Consider the following 21198-nt stretch of genomic DNA (forward strand, 5'->3'; position numbering starts at 1 on the left):
ACTGAGAAAATATGACCCCATCATATTGACCTATAGGGGAGATTTTGGTACATTTTTCTTATGTAAAGATTGATGTGGAAGAGTCCAGTACACTGTGGGCAATGCTCTTCCTACATCAGAAAACTGAGCTATTCATGGGTACCGAGTCAGTAAGCAGCATTCCTTTGGGGACTCAGCTTCAGGTTCTGACTCCAGGCTCCGGCCTGAGCTTGATGACTTCTCTTCATGATGGACTGTGACTGTGACCATTAAGCCAAAATCAACCCTTTCTTCTCTGAATAGCTTTTGGTTACAGAGCTGTTTTTTAATCACAGCAACAGAACACAAACTAAGACAAGTAGATTGTGGAAAGGTTGCTCCTATAGCATGTCAGGATAAAATGACCGAGTTCCACTCCATGTCCTATGGCTCTGTGTTCTTGCTTGGGGGAAGAGCATTTCTTGGGACTTGTCCACCAGTGGCAAACTTGCTATGCACATGAAGATGTTCTCTTTCCTCACTGTCTAGCACAGTGACCATGAACCATGATGGCTATTAATGCACTTGAAACATGGCAGTTGGGACTGCAGCACTATATTTTTAATTAATTTAAATATATACCTGTGGCTAACAATTACTACACCAAGTAGAAACTGCATGTCATCAGAGACTGCAAAATTGGTTATAACATGTGGCCTGTGTCATTCATGCAGAGTGGTGGGAAACAGCCAGGGTGGGGAAGAGAATTAATCCTAATTAACTCTTAATGCATAGTGGGATAAGACATTGGTAATGTAATAGATTGAGGCAGTAGTTCCTTCATGTGAGATTCAATGAGTGTCCATTGGAGCTGTGGTCCGGTTGGACACTGATTATGTAGCTATGCAACCATGTACCACCAAACAGCTGACATATGATCACTATGTTGTGTTCATGAATGAGAATACATATATGCATATATGATGATTTATATCACTAGATGCTGTATTTGCAGGCGATCCTACTGAGGTTACTAGAGTAAGGAAGTTATTTGCCTAAAGTTACATGGCTAATGACAGAGAATAGAATTGTCCATCTTCATCACAGTCCAATATTTCTTTGCATAGACATTCTTGTCTTTTGTTATACTAGGTTTACTGTTTTCTTAAAGTCATGTGACATTCAAACTACTATCACTGCTCTATCATAGACAATTTTTCATTGGTGCAAGACATAGTTATAGGATGACATAAGTCAGTGTATGTCTACTATATATATAATTTAATATAATACAATTACACACACATATGTATATATATATATATAATTTAAACATTCCTTAAAATGCAGAAAGTGTGGTAGAAATGATGAGATAGCTCAGTAGGTAAGAGGACTTGGTTTGGAAATATGAGGACATGCATCTGGATTCCCAGCACCCACACAGAAAGCTAGGCATGGCTATACAATACACCCTGTGTCTCAGTTTTGATGGGCGAGTAACCCAAAGCTCCATGGCCAGAAAGCTGAAAGGCTTCTGGTTTGGTGAGACATCCTAACTTAGAGTCCTCAGAGGAAGGTATAGAGGAAGACACCTGACATTCTGCTTTGATGTTACCATGTATGTGCACAAGTATATGCTCTTCCACACCCATGTGCACACCACACACACAAACACACATACACAACACAGACACACACACCAACCTGTACATATTTAACATACACATTATATACACATACCACACACACACCACAAACAACACACACCACACACACATATGCATCATATACATGTAAAACACAGATATACAACAAGCACAGTACAGACTCAGCAGACACATACACACACAATGCAGAGAGGAAAATTTGCAAAATCAATGTGTAGCTACTTAAAATAATCATGTAGTGAGAGGTATCATTTTAAACGGCTTGCTTTAGGCTCCTTAATTTAAATACAAGTGTTTTTAGGTTTTGTCTTTTAGCTTACTGATTTACAAGAACCAGTTATGTGCAATTAACATTGCCTAGTGTTTGACAAAATATTAAGCAATTAGATCAATTCTGAAACAAGGTAATTATTAAATGAAAAGGCCCCATCACAAACTAATCACTATATATTTACATATTTATAAATGTATAGCTGGCTTTAGAGCCAAAGGAAAAAAAAAACTCCCAAGTACAAAGAACTTTACAAAGAACTTTAAAATCAGATATTTTGACCTTGTCAGAGAAGTGCAATCCTGAGTGGAGTGCAATGTGGTATTCTTAGGAGCTGGAGAGCTGTGGGTTTTTGTTGCTGTTGTTTATTTGTTCATTTTTTGATACAGTTTTGATATTTAGCCCAGGATGGCTTTGAACTAAGGATTCTCCTGCCTCAGCCTATAGAGTGATGGCGGTATTACAAATGTACACCCTGAAACCAAGTACACATGGATTTGTGAAGCAGTCATGTACACACCTCTACGGAACTCATTTTGAATCATCTACACAGACAATGTGGCCTGACAATCACTCCATTTTGCCTCCTGTTAAATCTCTCCTTCTGCTTAGATGATTCTGTTCCTGAAATAAGAAGACCCGGTTCTGTGTGTATAAAACGTCCCTGTAATGCTCTGGATGGTGGTTTTGCTGGCCCTCAGCTTCTTCATGTCACACTCAGGCCCGCAGGCCTTCCAGTTCTTGAAGCTGCAGCCAGGAGAAACGCGCACATTGTAGCTCACTGAGCTCCTTATGTTGATTTAATGAGACAGCCAGCAATAACCAGGTATGCTTCAGGGATACTAACAGAGGCGGGCTGAATTTACATATTTATGAGACAAAACTGTTTGAACTTAACGCACACATACACACATATACACATTGTGTTGCTGTGGTGTTTTCCTTTAAATGCTTTACATGAACAATATTTCCCAAGGTTGCATTATTGATAAACATAAGAACTACATCTGGAGGAAATCCTTTGAAATTAGGTTCTAAATCCACATTAATGCCAAATAAGTAATGAGTACCGAGAGGTACTGAACAGAAGTGCCGACTGCTGTGAAGGGGAAAAATGAGTTTTGTTTTTCTTTACATCCTGAGACGAAGATAGGAGATCTCAATTCTTTGTTTTCTTCATGTCAAAGTTTATGGGTGTGTGTGTGCATGTATGCTTGCACATGTATGCTGTGTATGTCATTGTGCCTAAAGTAGAGTAACAAAACCAGGTCTGAAAATGTACCTGCTTTGAAAATGTATCTCGAATCCTTAGCCTTGAGTCTGATGCATCCACAGAGGCAGAGCCTCTGCAAGGAGGCACATGCTCCCACCATGTCAGAGGAGGCTCGGGAGGAGAGGCTAGAACTCCCGCAGCCTTTCTTAGCTCACCCCTCTCTCACCTCCAGGCAGCTGACATTTTCTGTTTGTCAGCAGCACACCTGAGTTGATCTAATTTTTTGTGAGGTCAGTTGTAGGTGCCTTCATTAGAGCACATCTTAAAGCCTCGAAGCCTACACTAAAATAGACCTTAGGCAGCGAGATGACTGTTTTGTTTGTGTCATTTGAAGACATTACTGTTTCCACCTAGTGTAGTCCAGAAAAATTAGAATTAAGCGGGGAAACCCTGCAGTCAGGATGGAGGAAGGGAGACAGGTTGGAACAGTGTCTGTTTACTCAACTGCTTCCAATGGAATATTCTTTGATGGAACCACTGTATGACTTGGCCATAATCAGGTGTTAGCAGACAGGTAGATCTGGTTTGGAGGCTCATCCTCTTGCAAAGGATTTCTTCTAGCATTTAAGTGTTTTATGAGACAGAACTTCGCAGTGAGATATGAATGAGAAAAAAAAAAAGACGTAACCATGCCCCTGCAGCAGCCTTCCTTCTTGGTGAATAGCCAAGCTCTAGCTGAGCGCATATTTGTTATCATTTCTTTGAGATGCAACAAATACAACAGTTGTCACGAGCGTGTCCTAACTATGATAAACATTTCATTATAGTGATAGTTGAAACAAATTCTAAGATGGGCAATAACTGCCGAAATGCTCCATGAAAAATTCTATACTAATTTTAATAAACATAAACTCTATTAAAAATGCCAAAAATAGCCGGGCGGTGGTGGCGCACGCCTTTAATCCCAGCACTCGGAAGGCAGAGGCAGGCGGATCTCTGTGAGTTCGAGGCAGCTGGTCTCCAAAGCGAGTTCAGGAAAGCGCAAAGCTACACAGAGAAACCTGTCTCGAAAAAACAAAAAAAAAAAAAAAAAAAAAAAAAAAAAATGCCAAAAATATACATCAGAGAAAAGACAGCCTTTCAACCAGTGTTGCTAAGAAATTCAGATATTCACATGAAGAAGAGTGAAACTATCCCTATCCCTTACCCTGTGTAATTATCAGCCCTAGGACAGGCAAGCTGGCCTAGTGAGTAAAGGTGTTTGCCATCGAGCTTGAAGACCTGAGTTTGATCCTCAGGACCCACATGGTGGAAGAAGAGAGCCAACTTCCATAAAGAGCCCTTTGAAGTCCACAGTCATACAGCACACATATGGCAAAGCTTACCCTACATCCCACCTCACTGCTACTACATAAACAATGTAATGAAACAACAACTCTAAATAGATTAAAGACTTTAATTTAGACTTGAAACTTAGAAACTGTTACAAGGAAAAGTACAGAAAATCCTATAAGACACAGGTATAAGCAAAGAGTTCCTGAATAGGACTCTAGTCAATCAGGAAGCCATGTTAACAACTGCCAGCTGAGGTATCACAGAATTAAAAGTCTTCTGCACAGTTGAAGGGAAGTGTACATTGGGTGCAAGGATATTCTACAGAATGTGAGAAAATCTTTGCTAGCTATTTGCTTGAAGATTAATATCTAGACTATTCAAAGAATTCAAAAGAAAAAAAACTAAACAAATGTGAAAAAGATCAAACAATCAAGTAAATGGGTTGAAGAACTAACAAATAGTTCTTAAAAGACGAATTACAGATAGCCCATAAACATCGAAACATGTTCAACTTCTCTAGTCATCTAGAAATGAAAATTAAAAACATGTTAAGATCCTATCCCATCCTAGTCAGGATGATAGTCATTAAAAAAATAAAGAATAAGAAATTATGCAAGTGTGTGGACAAAGAGAAATCTTACATTCTGTTGATAGTAATGGAAACTTGTCCAGCCACTATCAGAATCAGTACAGAGATTTCTCAAAAAACTAGCAGTAGCTCTATCATACAACCCAGCTATCCAACTTTTGGGTACTTATCCAAAGAGTTCTAAGTCAACATATCCCAGTGATAATTAAACATCATTGGTTTTGTGGCACTATTCAAAATATTGAATTATAGGAGCAACTTAGGTGTCCAATACAGAAGAACTATGAAGAAAATTGTATACATTCACAACGGACCTTTTTTTAAAAAATTATTTTAGCTATAAGGAGCAAAGTGATGCTTGTAGAAAAGTAGATAAAACTGGAGATTATTCTAAGTGAATTAAATCAGTCTCAGCAAGACGAATATTCTGCTTCATTTATGGATTCTAAATTGGTTTTGTTGGGGTATTTTTGTCACAGCTACAGAAAATAAACTGAGAGGGCCTGATGGAAGGAGGTGCAGGTGCGAGATAGGGAAGATTATGGGACTCTGGGGGCTCATGATATGCTCAATATATACTATAGACTTGTATAAAAATGCCCTTGTGTTAAAACAGTTCTGTGTACAATGAATATATACAATGAAAATCGTAAAAGTGTTAATAACAGTTAATGTCTATTATCATGAGTACATGAATCTGTGACTATTTCCCAGCATTGTATATATTTATTTAACAGCTTTTACTACATACTTAAAGTTAGAAACTAAACTGGTAATTAGCAAAAACTAGAATGTTATTGTTTTATTTTTAGTTTTATGGCTTATTAATAGTCTTGGACATGGAAAAAATCAAGTACTTTTCTGTGTATGTAGGGGGAATACTGTGAGGGTGATAGAAAATAAGCCAACAATGTACACAGTATTTTTAGCTCATACCACTTTAGCTGATATTAGCCATGAAGTGTTTTAGAGGCTCAAAGAGTGAATTGTTGAAGCTTTCTTAAAATAAAACAGTTTTCATGGGTTAGTAACTATTAATGAACACCACACATCAAACCATAAAATAAAACCCAGATGATTTAAGATATTAAAGTGACACCAGTGATTCTATATGGAATGTTCTGAATACATTACATTGTAAGATGAAAATATAAAACATGAGTACATAACAGGGAAAGAAAGAAAGAAAGAAAGAAAAAAAGAGAGAGAGAAAGAGAGAGGGAGGGAGGGAGGGAGGGAGGAAGGAAGGAAGGAAGGAAGGAAGGAAGGAAGGAAGGAAGGAAGGAAAAATGAGGGAGGAAGGGAGGGAATTGGGGAGGGAGGAAGAAAAGACAAAACTAGATGGCTATATTCTGGGTGAAGAAGTCTTTTCTCAAAAAAGCTTCAAGTTATGTTTTATTCTATCCACGATTCAAAAAAGTAATGCATTCCAGGTTGAGGATCTCTTAGAAACCCAGAAGGGATGTGTGGCCTCTGCTGCTCATGACAGCTATCACAAACACCTTCCAATAACAAGTACTAACAACTACTACTTGAAAACCTTCTTTATCTTAGGTAATTGGAGGGGTAAAAGGCCACTAGCATAAAAAAAAAAAGATTTAATGAGTGAGGTTCAAAGTTGTATCTACTGAGAAACATTTCCCTAAAGCAAAGCTAAAGTTTTACCGACATAGGCATACTTCTGAATAATGCAATAAGGATACCTATATTCCACAGGGACAGAATAGCATTTTCCCTAGCACTAAGAAGGGTGTAGGGCCAGCAGGAATAGACAGTGAATTGGAAGCTGAGCTTAGCATGTTTTTAGGACTTCCCTTGCAATGCAAATCTGTCCAAACAGTTGAGTTGCTGTAAAATCTGGTTGCATCAAAGGGGATGAAAATAGATTGTTGAAAGATACTGGGAAAAAACTGGCTAGGAAAATATCTATCTTACTAGTGCATACATAAGCAGTGAGACTACTGTTCCAAGGAAGGTCCAAACTGGTTGGGGGCTAACTTTGATGGCAATGAGTGAATGTAATCTACAGTAGATTATCCATAAGAGACTGGAGTATCTCTAGAGAACTTCAGTTTGCTCCATTTTCAACACCTGGATGAGTTACTAAACATCATCTAGTTGCAATCATTGGTGCATTTTTGGCAACTATTTAGTGTTTGTAGTAATCTCAACATGCACTTCTCTAGTTATTCATTCTTTGTGTTTTGAATCCCAAATGCATTTTTCTCTTATAAAGCATTCTCCTTTGAGGGATTGGAGGCAGGGTGAATGAAGAGCATAAAACAACAATTATAGGAGGAGAATCAATGCTTCCTTAGAACGCTACACAAAATTCCATGTGCATTAAAACAAAAGCCCCCATGGGGAGATAAGATTAACATGACCTTCATGATGACTTGTGTTCCTTACAAGATAGGTAGGGAAGAAGGTTTGAGAATGCAGGTTGCCATGGTGTTACCTCCTGGCTTATGTTCAGGATTCAGGTCCTTGCATCTCTTCTATTGGTAAACATGAGTTTTCCAGCTCAGTGTCTTAAAACCTAGTTACTGAGAAAATGTTCTGCATAATGGACTTAATGACCCAGGACTGGAATAGCAGGGATCTGGCATGAGGATCCCTGTGTGTCAGGAGAGCTATGCTATTTATATATGAGCAAAGCTTCTACAGACTGTTCAACATTACCCTTGCTGCTATTAATAAACCACACTCTTCAGGAGTATCTAATTTAAGATGAATCTTACATGATTAAAAGCACCAAAAATGGAAAAGAACATTGAACTACCTCTGCCCTAAGAGCCCATTATTAGACTGTGTCCAGGATACTATATATCTGCCTGGTGTTAGGTATGATTTATCATTGTTGTTTCCTAATTCCATCCTTCAGTAGACTCGGGCAATTTTCTCACTGCTTTTCCCACAGCAAATAATTCTCTGTTATGTGCTTTATGCTGTTTCCTTTCTTGACCAGGTATCTCTGTCTTATGCTCTTAAATGTCATCCTGTCATTAAAGGTTTGCAAAAGTTCTCAGAAGGTCTTCTCCAACATTTGCATCCATTTACATTTTTTCCTGAATTATGATTATACTTTGAGATGGTTTTATAATTTAGTAGACAGTACTTTTGGTGTTTATGAATTTAATCTGTGCCCCATCTTGAGTGCCAATTGTCTCATCTTCTCTGTATTGGACACATGGTAATAGAGCTCTTGTTCAAAGTGGTGTGGGTTTTTTTTTCCCCCAAGTTTTCACTGAAGAACCTTTTACTAATACTGGTGTTTAAGAAGCTGTTATGGTTTGAATGAGAAATGTCTCCCAGAGGCTGATATATTGGAACACTTTTCCCCATTTGGTGGCACTGTTTGGGGAGTTTGCTAAAACAGACATATCACTGAGAGCAGGCTTGAAAGGTTTTTTTTTTTTTTTTTGGTTTTTCGAGACAGGGTTTCTCTGCGTAGCTTTGCGCCTTTCCTGGAGCTCACTTGGTAGCCAGGCTGCCTCGAACTCACAGAGATCCGCCTGGCTCTGCCTCCCGAGTGCTGGGATTAAAGGCGTGCGCCACCATGCCCGGCGGCTTGGAAGGTTTATAGCCACGCCTTATTTCTCATTCCCTCTCTCTGCTTTCTGGGTATAGATGGAAATATAGTAAGCCAGCTTCCTGCTTCTGCTGCCATAGCATACAGTCCCTGCCATGATAGACTTTATCCCTTTGGAACCATAAGCCAAAATAAACCCCTTTTTAACAGGAAGTTGCCTCCTTTGGTCATGATAATTTATCACAGCAACAGGAAAGGAACTAATACAGATAGTCATAATTTTCACAGCACCAAATATATATATAAAAAAATAAAAAAAAAAAAAAATATATATATAAAACAAAAAATACTGACCTGAAATGCACAAGGGGTATTGTCCACACAGTAAACTCTCAAATTGTAATCCAAGGAGTTACAGGACATGCAGCCAAACACGGCCACCTTGAGCTGCTTGACGGCACAGTCTGTGATTGGCTCTCCTGTGAGGGCATACGTTCCAAAGCTATCAAGTAGAACATGGCAGGCAAAAGGATCCAAAAGGCAGTAACAGGATGTGGATTCATCTTCCACTGACATCACTTCCTGTTAGAGAAAGATGTGTTAAATTCTTTCAGTTTGGAAATACCATAGGACCCAATGATTTACAGAGATACAAATAAATAAACTTTTTCAGAATATTTTATTGTCTTAAATATCAATGTTAAATTGTTTTCTATTAAAATAACTGCTGAAGGCAAGAATGCATGAAATGGTTATGTACAGTGTGATGTCCATTTTAATAGGAACAATAACAAAACATTGCTTTGAAATTTCCATTTCTAGTTAATTGTTCAATACCAGTTTTTAAAAAATTGAGCCTTAACCTCAATAAGCAAACTTACATTATTATTACCTTTTTTTCAAAGATCTATTTCTGAAAACCTTCTAAAATACCCTTAAGTTGATGTTTATTTTCACTCCAACACTTTATCCTCTTTCATTTCACTGCAATCATTCACAAGGGACCATTAAATAAATGACTTGGATAAGATGCACTAGAATATTTCACCCTCTCTGATAAGAACTTAGGCATGTGTAACTGGTTTGGTGAAGCATAAATATAACACCATCTGTTTGGAGAAGATTGTGAGGAAAAGCTGAGAATAAAGTGGTAGAAATCAAGGCAAAACAAAACACAAGGGGAAGAAGACTACAACATGACCCCTCTACGAACTTCAGACCCCCAAATATTCTCCTGCCACAGCACCAGGACCTGATACATATCAGAACGAATTCATTCTAGCATATGGAAAATGGACTATCACAAGATATAGCTGGGCCCAGCATATGTAATCTATTGCAGCAACTGTGTGTTTTCTCCTGGAGCACTATGATTTCCTTTTACTTATTTTGCCTGAAGTCCCTCCTGGGAGGCAAGATCCCAGGACCGGCACACACAGGTCACTGTGTTCCAATAAGATAATTCACCTGGTTTCATGCAAACTGACTTCAGACAGACACAAAGAATCCCTATCAGACGGGCAAATCGGTGTTTCACTTAAACCAGTAATTCAGCTGCAATCTTCCTTGGGGGTGACTGTCTCTTTGGTTGTTAGCCTCCTATTATGTATTCCCATTCTTTTTATTTGCTTCTCTCAGATTCAGATATGTCTCCTAACATGTACTTATTTACACAGGAAATCAGTAGCGATAATCCTCCATGTATGTGCTAAAGCTATAAAGATGTATTAGGCACCCAGTGTGTTCCTAGACACTTGGAAGCTTAGCCTATTCTTTGAGCTACATCTTCATTGGCAGAAGAATGCCAGCTTAGAAAAGGACACAGCCTAGGAGGAAGTCTGGAAACTCACCAAGCAGGTACATAGCTTATGCATTTCTGCAGGCAATTACAACCGAGTTCTCAGACCAAACACTAACTCTGGATTATAGCTCGCCTCTGTTTTCCATTCTTACATGAAAAGGCTAGCAAATACCTAGAGGACTGTATCAAATGCATACTACAACTGCCTGGCAGCTAGCAAATGTTCACCGGTTTCTCAGCTGATCCCTTGTAGTAAGAATGGTGGAGATTCAACCTAAACCATCCACACAACCCAAATCCCACTTCAAAAAGGTCACAGAACCACCCAGCCTCTCACCTCCCACTTTCCCTGCTGTGTCCTCTTCTTCAGGTGGATGTTCCAGTGCTCTGAGCTGACATCTGCACAGTGAGGGATGGTCAGTGCGAAGGGAGTTGTGACGAGCATATCAGGAGGACCACAGGTGACTTCAGGACTCAGGAGCACCTCAGATCCATCTGACTGCAGGCTTCACAGAAGAGAAAGAATAAGCCAGGCAAGCACGTGAAAGATGAAGGACTTTGAGTGAGAACTTAGTTACAGACGGGGATAGTCTACAAGCAGAGGGGAATCCCTCTGGAGAATGACCTGGAGAAGAGGGCATAGCCTCAGACTGTCCAGGCATCCAGACTGACTTACTGTTAGGTCTCAACTGACTTCACCAACAAATCAACAAAGAGACAACCAGTCATTTGGAAATAAAGGAAGGAATCCAAGAACCCTAAAGTGCACCTGCGGAGCCAACCCCAGCTGACAAATTATCATTCTTGCTAATATATTCCTCAATTATCATTCTCGTTAGCATATTCCTATCAGTGATAAGTCCCAAGAATTCTACAGATCTGACATACTTTGTCGTCTTCTCACCAGATCCCTTTCCCCAAACAACATATTCAATAATATTTTAGTGCTAGTAAATGATGAAACAAGTTATTATGATTCAAAACACTACCTTGAGTATATACAAATTAGACATGATTATTCTGGTTTAAAAACATTTATTTCTGCAATGTACAAACATATCAGTTTTATAATATTTTTACACTGATAGCTCAGTGGAAAGCTATATGTATATAATCATGCACATGATATCTAATTTTAAACTCTACTTCAAATCCTAATTTAAAGTCGTTTCAATTTTTCCTTTGTTGTAAGTTACTTAAAATAAAAATGCTATTGTAGAATAGACAAACCTATGTGAAATTTCAGTAAAGAGGTCATGCCTCATTGACTCACCCTGTTTCATTACACAGTTCCCTTCACACCACCAATATTGGGAATGGAACACAAGGCAACTAAGCCTTACTCCACCCCTTGGTTTTATTCAGTTCTCCCAAGAAACAAAAAGGAGATGAAGCTTATATAATAACAATCAGTAAAAACAACATAATAGGAAGCCCACTTATGGTCTCCCAAAGCTCTTCTTGTTTTGTGGGTTTTCACTTATAAGAAATACAATGATACAATCAATGATGTAATTGCAGACTCACAGATGAGCAATGCATGCTGAGATCTAGGTCAGATAGACACTACCAAAGCTTCTACACTCTCCACTCAGGAAGACATTTAAATGTGTCATCCTGGATCCCCAGAGTAACCTCCTGGCAACATAAAGTTGAAATTTGGTTCTCAAAGATAAAATTAGTCTCATGGTCTTAGGTAGGCAAATCATTCCTTAGGAGTTCACCTAAATGCTATTAATTTCTGAATCACTTTTGTTCACATTCGCTGACAACCTCAAATTCTTTGTGGCCACACTTGAGCTCTTGTCTATAGTTTTCTGTTGCACTAAACCCAGGTTACATAACGGAGCAGGATTACCCTCCATCTACTGCATCCGAGACATAGTTGAACATGATGACTTGGTTGCCTTCCCTCCTCAAGAAGCACTAGTAATGCTTTCAAAAAGATTATTTTTCCAAAATGCCTGACTTTGATAGTTCTTTCTCTACCAATAAAGCCTATGTTAAGCTGAGACACCCTCCCCCACCCCCCCACCCCCAACTCCCCACCCCCCCACCCCCACCCCCGCCTCACCTCCCCCGTTTACATTTGAGCAGCAAGGGAGAATGCAAAGCTGCATTAGCAGTAGCAAGCACGCTTTGGAGAATCTAGAACAATATACTCAAGGTTTGAAAAACATGTGAAACTAAAGTGTGTGTTCTCAGCACACAGTGGTGGCCTGTGTGGGTGAATAGCTGCCAACGATTATTAGACAAGGTTAAGCACTTTTGTTATAATTGCCATCTACATTCATCATGGACAGGAAAAGCAGGGATGCTTGTGAGTGACCGATGACAATCTCTCCTAAAAGAACTATTTAATTGCTTTCAGAGAATCATCCCCCTCATTGAACATATTGTTCAAACATATGGGAATTGGGGGAATTATTTAATGCCAAATGAACTGAAATCAGCTAATTAGAGGAACCTGCACACACACTGTGAATAGCAAGACTCCTCTCAGTCTTAATGAAACCAGGACCAGCACTCACAGCCACACTAACCTGAGTATCAGAGTGCTTGGGCTTTGCTTTAAGCGGGCCTTGGACTCCATCATAAGTGTAAAGTCAATAAATCAAAGTTTATATGTAATCCCCCTTCCCTGAAAATAGTGTCTGTAGATATTGGTATCTCTCTGGCAGTGGAACAAAACTTAATCTCTCCATTTCTCTTTCCATCAGTAATAATAATTTGCCCTTTCCTGTCACTGTCTATTCTTGGCAATCGGGGAGACTTACAAATATTAATTAAAACCCTCCACACACCTGAGAAGACATGCAATTGCTGTATAAGGCCACAGAGATGTCAGTCAAAGGGATGCCAGATGAACCAACCACCCTAAGTCTCTGACTCACCACTCCTGCAGTCTGTGACCAGACTCTGTCTTTCTTCTCTATCACCATCAAGAGATTTCTGGCCAATTTTCTGGCTTTTGTGACATCCCAAGGAAAGATGGGGATGGAGAATATGATCTAAGTTGAGTCACAGATAATGATTCAGGACATTTAAGGACAAGATTAGGGAGAGAAGCCTTTAATTGAGTGTGGACAAAGATGAAGCTTTATAGGAAAAGCTTGGATCGCATTTGCATTTTCTCACATTATATAATATATGACGAGGATTCGTGTCCTTGCTGGGAGAAAAGGCAACACATTTTTTTCTAGAATTGCTAGAAGCTAATAATAACTGTAACTATTAATGGTGGTGACTTCAGAACCATAGTATGAACTAGTTCACCACATTACACACCCTATTATGCTTCCTGGATTGGAAAGCCTTGTTGCCTGGGACCTTTGTTACATAACTCTTACATTGTTCTCCAGCTATTTATGCATATACATATACATTCATTTATAGGCACATGCATATATGCATATAATTTAGATCTTCTTTATGTAAAGATAATTTGAGATCCAGGTTTTATCTCTAGAGAAACTTTGTTGTCTGAGGTAGCACATTTATTCAGTAACTCATCAATGTGTCAATCAATACATGCTTTAACAAAACGCTCACAGCCTTAGGAGTATACACTATCAGGATTTAAGGAACTCTGGCCACAAGGCTGGTCTTCTTGCTTTGTCTTTGCCTTCTAGTCTACTTTCAATTCAGCCACATGCCAGTTTGCTCTGACCTCAAGGAATTGGGGCTATTTTTGCTGCTTTGCAGTCCTAGGTATTGCCTGAAAGCCATGTCCTCCGGCCAGCCATCAGACTCCCTGTCCTGTTCAGGTCTTTGTGGAAATGACATCCACTAATGAGGCACTCCTTGCCCATGCCCTGGTAATTGGAACATCACCTACACCAAGGGCTGACCTTTGCTTTTCTTTTGCTCAATGCTTTCTAATGGACTGTCCTTTCTGTTCATTTGTTCTTATGTCAACTCTAAGCTAAGATGTACTTTTCACAAGGCTAGAAATTCAAAACAATGTTTTGTTCATTATTGTATTCTTAGTGTCCAACCATGCTGATGGTAAACCCTCAAAATATTTGTTGAAAAAGAACACAGAAGCCAGCTTGAAGGGGCTCCTAATCATGAAGTCTGAAACACTTTGAGACTCAAAGTAAACAAAAGTGCAAAGTAGAACACACCGAGCCACATAAGAATGCACAGGAGCTACTGATATAAATGAATGTACAAGAAGAAAAAGTTAAAAACAACAAAGACTAGGGAATAAACATAGGAAACCATCACTTAGCAATTAGCCACAGTAATTCTTGATCTGACCTAGAATTATACATCATATAAACCTACTGGAGGGAAGTGTGAGGAGTTCTAAAGGAGGACATAGCTCCAAAGCACTTACCATGGGGTACTTGCCAAAGGCAAGTTACAAAAGGCAACTATTGCAACACATGGGTGATATGCCACATAGAACTTGACACAGTTGTCAACTTTAATGTTGCCAGTAATGGAAGGAATAGAGAGAAGGCATCCTGAGATGGGGTACAGTGCAGAGAACTCAGCATCCCCTCTTGACCATTCCCAAAGCACACAACTTATATCTCAACACTTGGAAACATGAGAGGAAGCCAGCTTGCTGGGAAGTGTACTACATAGTCATTCTGCAGGCTTAATTGTCACTGTTATAAGATTCAAAGACAGAATATCAGATTCATGTAGACTAAAGATACATAGCAATCAAATACAATGAACCATCTTGGGTTCTCATTTGCCATGAAGAGCCTTATTCTAATAAAAGGTGAAATAAACATAAGGGTTGTTCAGTAGTTAATAGCATTTCATCAGTGCTAATTATCTGACTTTGATAAATATGCTGTGGTCACAAAAGATAACATCCATCTTTGGAGTTAAATATGCTAATGTATTTGGGATAAAGGGGCACCTTGTTCATAAAGGTTATAAACCGTTTGTTCATGTGTACATGCATCCATTTTACTCACTTGTATAAATGTACATGGAGAGAATACAGCAAAGGTAATACATATTAGCCCTTACCAACCTGATCACAGGCAACAGAAAGTCTGTTACCAGTCTCCAATTTTCATTACATTGGAAAATGTATTCAAATTTTAAAAATGTTGAAACTGAATGAGTGAATGGAAATAGGATACTCAGGGAGTTATTATTTTTTTTTCATAATTCTGTTGCATGAAACACTGAGCTGGAGAGAGATGGAGGTGCTGTAGGTAGTGTTGTCTGCCCCATTCTTCCTGCCTATCTGCCTATCTGCACCACTGCCAACACTGATGACCTTGACAGGGACAGGGACAGGGTACCTGCTTAGACACTGTGCTTTTTAACTCAACAGTTGCTTATCTGACACTAAGCTTGTAAAAGATCATTCTCTTCAAGCCCAAACTGCCAGTTTCAAGTTCGGAGACGAGGTTGCCACTGCTGTTACTACCGGCCCTGCTGTGCTTGGTAATCACCATCCCTGCCTTCCTCCTTATGGCCTTGATTTTAGATTAATAGAGGTTTGATCACCTTTACCCACAACATCATTCCAGAATCCAGACAGCAGAGTAATGATAATTTTACTATGTCAGACCCTTGGTCAATACATAATTAATTCATATTTTAATGGAACAGACTTAAAAGGCAGATAGATTTCAGCTGTGGTACTACAGCTAGACCCCTGAAAGCAAGGCTTCTCTAGCCTGTTAGAGTTTTCAACTGAGGAGACATACTGTTCTCATCACCCTCATAATTGTTTCCCTTTCATTAAAACCCATACTCTGACGTAAGGTACTAAAGTTACTACGGCGGGGCAAAGGCCCTGAAGGTTTGAGGTTTGTTGTTTTGTTTATTTTTATTTTGTTGTTTTGTCTTGCTTTGACCAGTTTACAAAGCGTTCCCAGGAAACGTCCTAGAACTGCAGGTGAGCTGGACTCTTCAAAGCTAGCCTTTCTCACTCGTTCATCTCAAATCGTGAACACATGTGCTGAGCACTTTTTCTCACGACTCCTACAGAGGTTGTGAAAAACAAGCACCCTGAAAGCAACTATAGGCAGTGAGGAGATGAAGAGAGGAGAAAGCGGGGGTGGGGTGGGGGGGGCAGAAATCACCTATTCGTGACAGCAGATTCCTCAGCTTTTATCTTCAAGAGGTTCTAAAACAGGAATGTGGCTCAGAATTTCTTGGGCAGCATGGTTAATTCTACATTCCTGGATACCTCCAGTAAAAGTTCTGTTCAGTGTCTGTGAACTAGGGATAGGAATCCCTTCTTCTTTTACTTACAAGGTGTCCCTGGCACTAACATTTGAAACTTGTGTTGTTCTTAAGAAAATATTCAAAGGAACCCTTCATATAAGAGGGACTTGAGCTTCTGACAAATACAGGGAAGGTTTCTAAAATGGAATTTGGATGCTGGTCAAGTTTAATGCCCAGTGTTAAGGCCTTTCAGGCTGCTAATGTTAACACCATTCCATTGTAGCCGATTTCTCCTTACATCTCCAGTTTGTAAGCAGCATCCATTCCTAAGCAGCGATGCCAGGCTGGAGGTTGATTAGCAATGACTGGAAATAAGGCTGCAGCTCATCAAGCCATTGTATTCCATTAGTCGGGAGGCACAGATTGAGAACACTGGATTAAAACAGCCCCCATGTACAATTCACGAGGGACCAAAGTGCATCTCTACCTTCCAAGGGTTTAAAGATTTGGGTCACCCACATGGTATTATCTAAAATAGGATCATGGGGAATGTGGTGGGAGGTGAATGAGAGGCACACTGGAGTGAGTCTCTGAGCTTGTTGAAATGGAGCAACACCACACTGAGAGAGATTAAACTGTTTGCATATGTTAAACGGCTTTAGTTTACACACACATTCGTAGGGTGTTTACCAATTAATATACTAAAGGAAGCACAAATCATGTGCAAATCACCAGTTCCTAGACACGATTTAAGGCTCATCTTTCATGCAGTGTTGGGCTTTTTAGAAGTGAAATGATGCCTCGCTGTGAAGGAGTGAGGGGAGAGGGAGAGGAGCGGATCTATGCATCATGCTGCTGTGACAGTTTTTAATATCTAGTAAGTTGTTTATTCATTTACATTTTGAATGGGGAAACAGCTTTCTCTGGAGGAAATGTGAATCTTATTTCATTTTAGTCATCGAAGACCTAGGGAGAAATCAGGCCCAGTGTCTTCTGTGCTTAGATGCAGGGATGCTGCTGGGTAGAGGGACAAGACAAAGCCAATGTCACATGTCAACTTTGAGGCAAAATTGGGAAGGGGAATCTACTACCTTATTAGTGCTGATTGTGTGTGTGTGTGTGTGTGTGTGTGTGTGTGTGTGTGTGTGAATGTGAGTGTGTGTGTGTGTGTGTGCATGTGTATATGTATGTGAATGTGAGTGTGTGTGTGTATGTGAATGTGAGGGTATGTGTGTGTGCATGTGTGTATGTATGTAAATGTGAGTGTGTATGTGTGTGTGTGTATGTTTGTATGCAATATTGGTATTGAGCATGGGGCAGTGGTGGTAGGGAGTTGTTCTATGGAGCGTATTTTTCAAGCCTGGAATTTTTTTGTTAAGAAGCTTTAGTGATTAGATACCAGGGATTCATGTATGCCAGGCAAGTGTTGGATGTCTGAAGTAGACACTTCATCCCCGAAGTTGGGGCTGTAAGCAAACTCGGGCATGAGCGTTGTTACACCAGAGGAAGCTTTGAGAAAATAGAATATTAGGGTTTGCACAGTGGTCAAGTAGAAGCTTGAGTTATTACTGCTATAGCTCAAACAAATTGGTTTAAAACAAGCTTTTCTTACAGGTCTCAGTAGCAGAAATCTCACCAAGCTAAAAGGATCTCCCGGCCTTTCCCTGCTTCAGGGTGCTGGTATGTCTTGAGGCAAGGTCCCTCCTTCCATCTGTTAGCCAGCAGCATGACCTTCTCAGATCTCCCTGACTGTCATTCCTGCCTTCTTAGGACCCTTCACTGTGCTTTCCTGAGACAGTTTGCAGTATCTCTGCTTCTCAAGGTCACTAGCATTATTCATACCCAAGGAATCCCTTGGCATAAGGGAAGAACATGCCCTAGTCTTGGGAGCAGCATGAGGCATCTTCAGGGAGCTATTCTGTTATTGTGGAATAATATTTTGTATGTTGGCACCCTCTGCTCCTGCTCTTTGTCCTGCCATTATCTCTCAGTTATGGCACAACTAATCCAGGTGCTGCTCATTATCAGGGTTTTAATGCTGCAGTTGGTGGAGGCTCTACGCCATTATCCAGACAGGTACTTGTGACTGCACATAACCTTACGGGACCTGGGAGAGTCTGGTGGTTTAGTTTAAAGACTACACCCAGGAGGGTAGGAGGTGGATGGTTCATGTCTTCCAAGGACTGGGTGGATCATCTTTGCAGCATGAAGGTAGCCTTACTGAGGGCTGGTGTCTTCTCTTGGCATTTTTATTAGCCTATAACTACATGAAATGGAAAGGATGATATATATTAAATATCTTAATAGGACAGGTTATTTCTACTTCCAGCACGGGCAATAAAAGAGATAGCCATACAAATAAAAATAATTACAGTATGTGGTGCCTTGCTCACAATGTGCAATCAAACCCATGAACCAGTGACTTTCCCCTTATTGAGTTAAGGTATGCTTTCCACTTTGCTCTATTAACGGCATTCAAGACCATTGTTATCTTGTCAATGGCATCTTTAATTAAAGACTCCCCTGGACCACTCTAATCACTTCCCATTGTGAGCTCACTTGGGCTTCAAATGCACTTTGATTAAAATGACGGCAATTTGTACTGAGGTGTGCTTGTAGAGTGAGGGGGTGTGAGGTAGAAAAGAAAACAGGGTTGGGTTTTGGGGGGGGAGTTTTTTCTGAAAAGGAACAAGTCTTAAAATGACAATTGATGTATGAATTTTTTCTCTTTTTCACCTTTTTTTCTGTATTTCGTTTTGGCATTATATTCCAACATAAATGACTTCGTAAAAAAAAAAATTCATCCTGATTTTACTGGGGGAAAGAGTATATATAATCTTCCACTAAAGGTGCATTAACCCCTCTAGTCCATTAAGATACTATTTGATAAATTGCTCCTTTTATTACAACACATGGCAAGGTAGCCTGAAAGAATGAATGTAGCTCCCAAATGGCAGCAATTTACTCCCCCGGCACTGGCAGGATCCTGTTCTGTGGTGTTACTTAGGAATCACCTTTCCTCAGTAGTTCCCTAGCCTCATCACAGTGTTAATTAACACCAATCTCTCAGAAGGGATAGGAACATGTCTCCCATTTGATGCATCCAGTAAAACTGTTCTGAAACTCACCTAAGGAACACAGTGAATTCAAATCCTGGATTGAGCCCCGAGCAAAGAGGAACAAGAACAGCTACTCATTTTCATTCACCACTAGCAAGCAAAGAAAGCCTGGGTGTGGATGGGGATACAGCATGTTCAAGATTACCTAAGCCCCATGTCCTGCTGGAGTAGTCACTTATCTCCTAACCCGTGGGTCAGCCCACCAGGTTCCCACGGTTTGGAATCATACAGTAGACTTTGGAGGTATAAAGGACAGACCTGAGAATCACTAGAAACGGTGGCAAACTCAAAAGCATTGGAGGGAATTTGTTTAATTTTTATAGGGGTCTTGAGAATGAACCACTCATCTTTTCACTGTAATTGAAGTGAAAAAAAATTGACTTGGTTTTCAGCCCAGAAGTGTGGGGGCATCATGGGGACAGCTAAAGCAACCAGGGAACATCTGTTGTTTATGCAATAAAAAAATCAGGGCTGTAGGTGGAGGTGGTGGTTTTAGTCAGTTAGGTTCTTACTGTGCAAGCATAAGGCCTTGAGATCAGAGCCACAATACCCATGTTAAAACAACTAGGTATAATGGGACGAACCTCTAACCTCAAAGCTAAGGAGTTAGAGACAGGGGGATGCCAGGACCTTACAGGCCAGCCAGTCTAGCAGAATTAGTGAGCTCCATGTTCATTGAGAGATACTGTTTCAACAGAGCAAGGTAGTGAGCAATTGAGAAAGACACTAGGCATCGATGTCTGGTCTCCACATGCAGGACAGCTATGTGTACATATACACACATTCACAGGGACATGTATACATATGAACTCAACATGTATGTAAATCAGGACTGGGTCTTCCTGGCAGTAGAGGCATGTAATCCCAGCTGCTATTGAGGCTAAGGCAAGAAGATCTACAATCAAAGTGTGCTTGGTTTATGGAATAAATTCCAGGGCAATCTGGATAATTAGTGAGATCCTATCTCAAAATGAAAAATAAAAAGAAGGCTTGAGATGTAGCTCGGTGGTAGAGCACTTCTCTAGCATGTTCTAGGCCCTAGATCTGAACTCCTATCACCGAATAATGACTGAGTATGTAAATCTATGAATAAGTAGATGGTATTTTACAGTTTTCACTGGACTTCGTATAGAGGAAGTTATTGTATTATCTTCATCCAAGTCACAAAACAGTTAACAATATGTAAACTTATATGTCTAGAGAAAATGAATGATCTGCTAAAGGTTACCTTGGCTCTCCCCAGGATTGACTGGAGCCTAAGCAGTGTGAATTTCTGTGCTCCCCCACCCCCTCAACAGTCTGCCATGTCGGTTCATTTCTGATAATTCTTTATTTTTCATGTAATGTCAATGGCTAAGTTGGCAATACAATCTTGATAAGTGCGACGTGTCATCAGTACATGTCAATTTGCTCTAGGATGACAGGTGGAGTTTTACCTAGAAAGGCAGGCTATTTCACCTTGAATGGAACAGGGATGCCCATTCTGTGCCCTATGTCCCCACCTCATGCTAGTAAGTCAGAATACTGCCATACCTTCTGGCTTGATTATGAACCAAAATTTCA

The 21198-nt window shown here is 40.0% G+C and overlaps 1 protein-coding gene across 9 annotated transcripts in view; it reads right to left on the reverse strand.

The window, feature by feature from the left end:
• Unc5d (unc-5 netrin receptor D) overlaps nucleotides 1–21198 on the reverse strand; it is a 555548-nt gene that overhangs the window by 39847 nt on the left and 494503 nt on the right. For all 9 annotated transcript variants that reach the window (XM_028891808.2, XM_028891807.2, XM_028891806.2 and 6 more), the window contains 2 exons: nucleotides 10704–10872; nucleotides 8920–9147 (listed from right to left, as the gene is read on the reverse strand). In XM_028891808.2, the coding sequence (XP_028747641.1) occupies nucleotides 8920–9147; nucleotides 10704–10872 (397 nt within the window). The remainder of the gene's footprint in view (nucleotides 1–8919; nucleotides 9148–10703; nucleotides 10873–21198) is intronic.

Source organism: Peromyscus leucopus, chromosome 17 (assembly GCF_004664715.2).
Source record: "Peromyscus leucopus breed LL Stock chromosome 17, UCI_PerLeu_2.1, whole genome shotgun sequence".
In the NCBI taxonomy this organism is placed as follows: Eukaryota; Metazoa; Chordata; class Mammalia; order Rodentia; family Cricetidae; genus Peromyscus; species Peromyscus leucopus.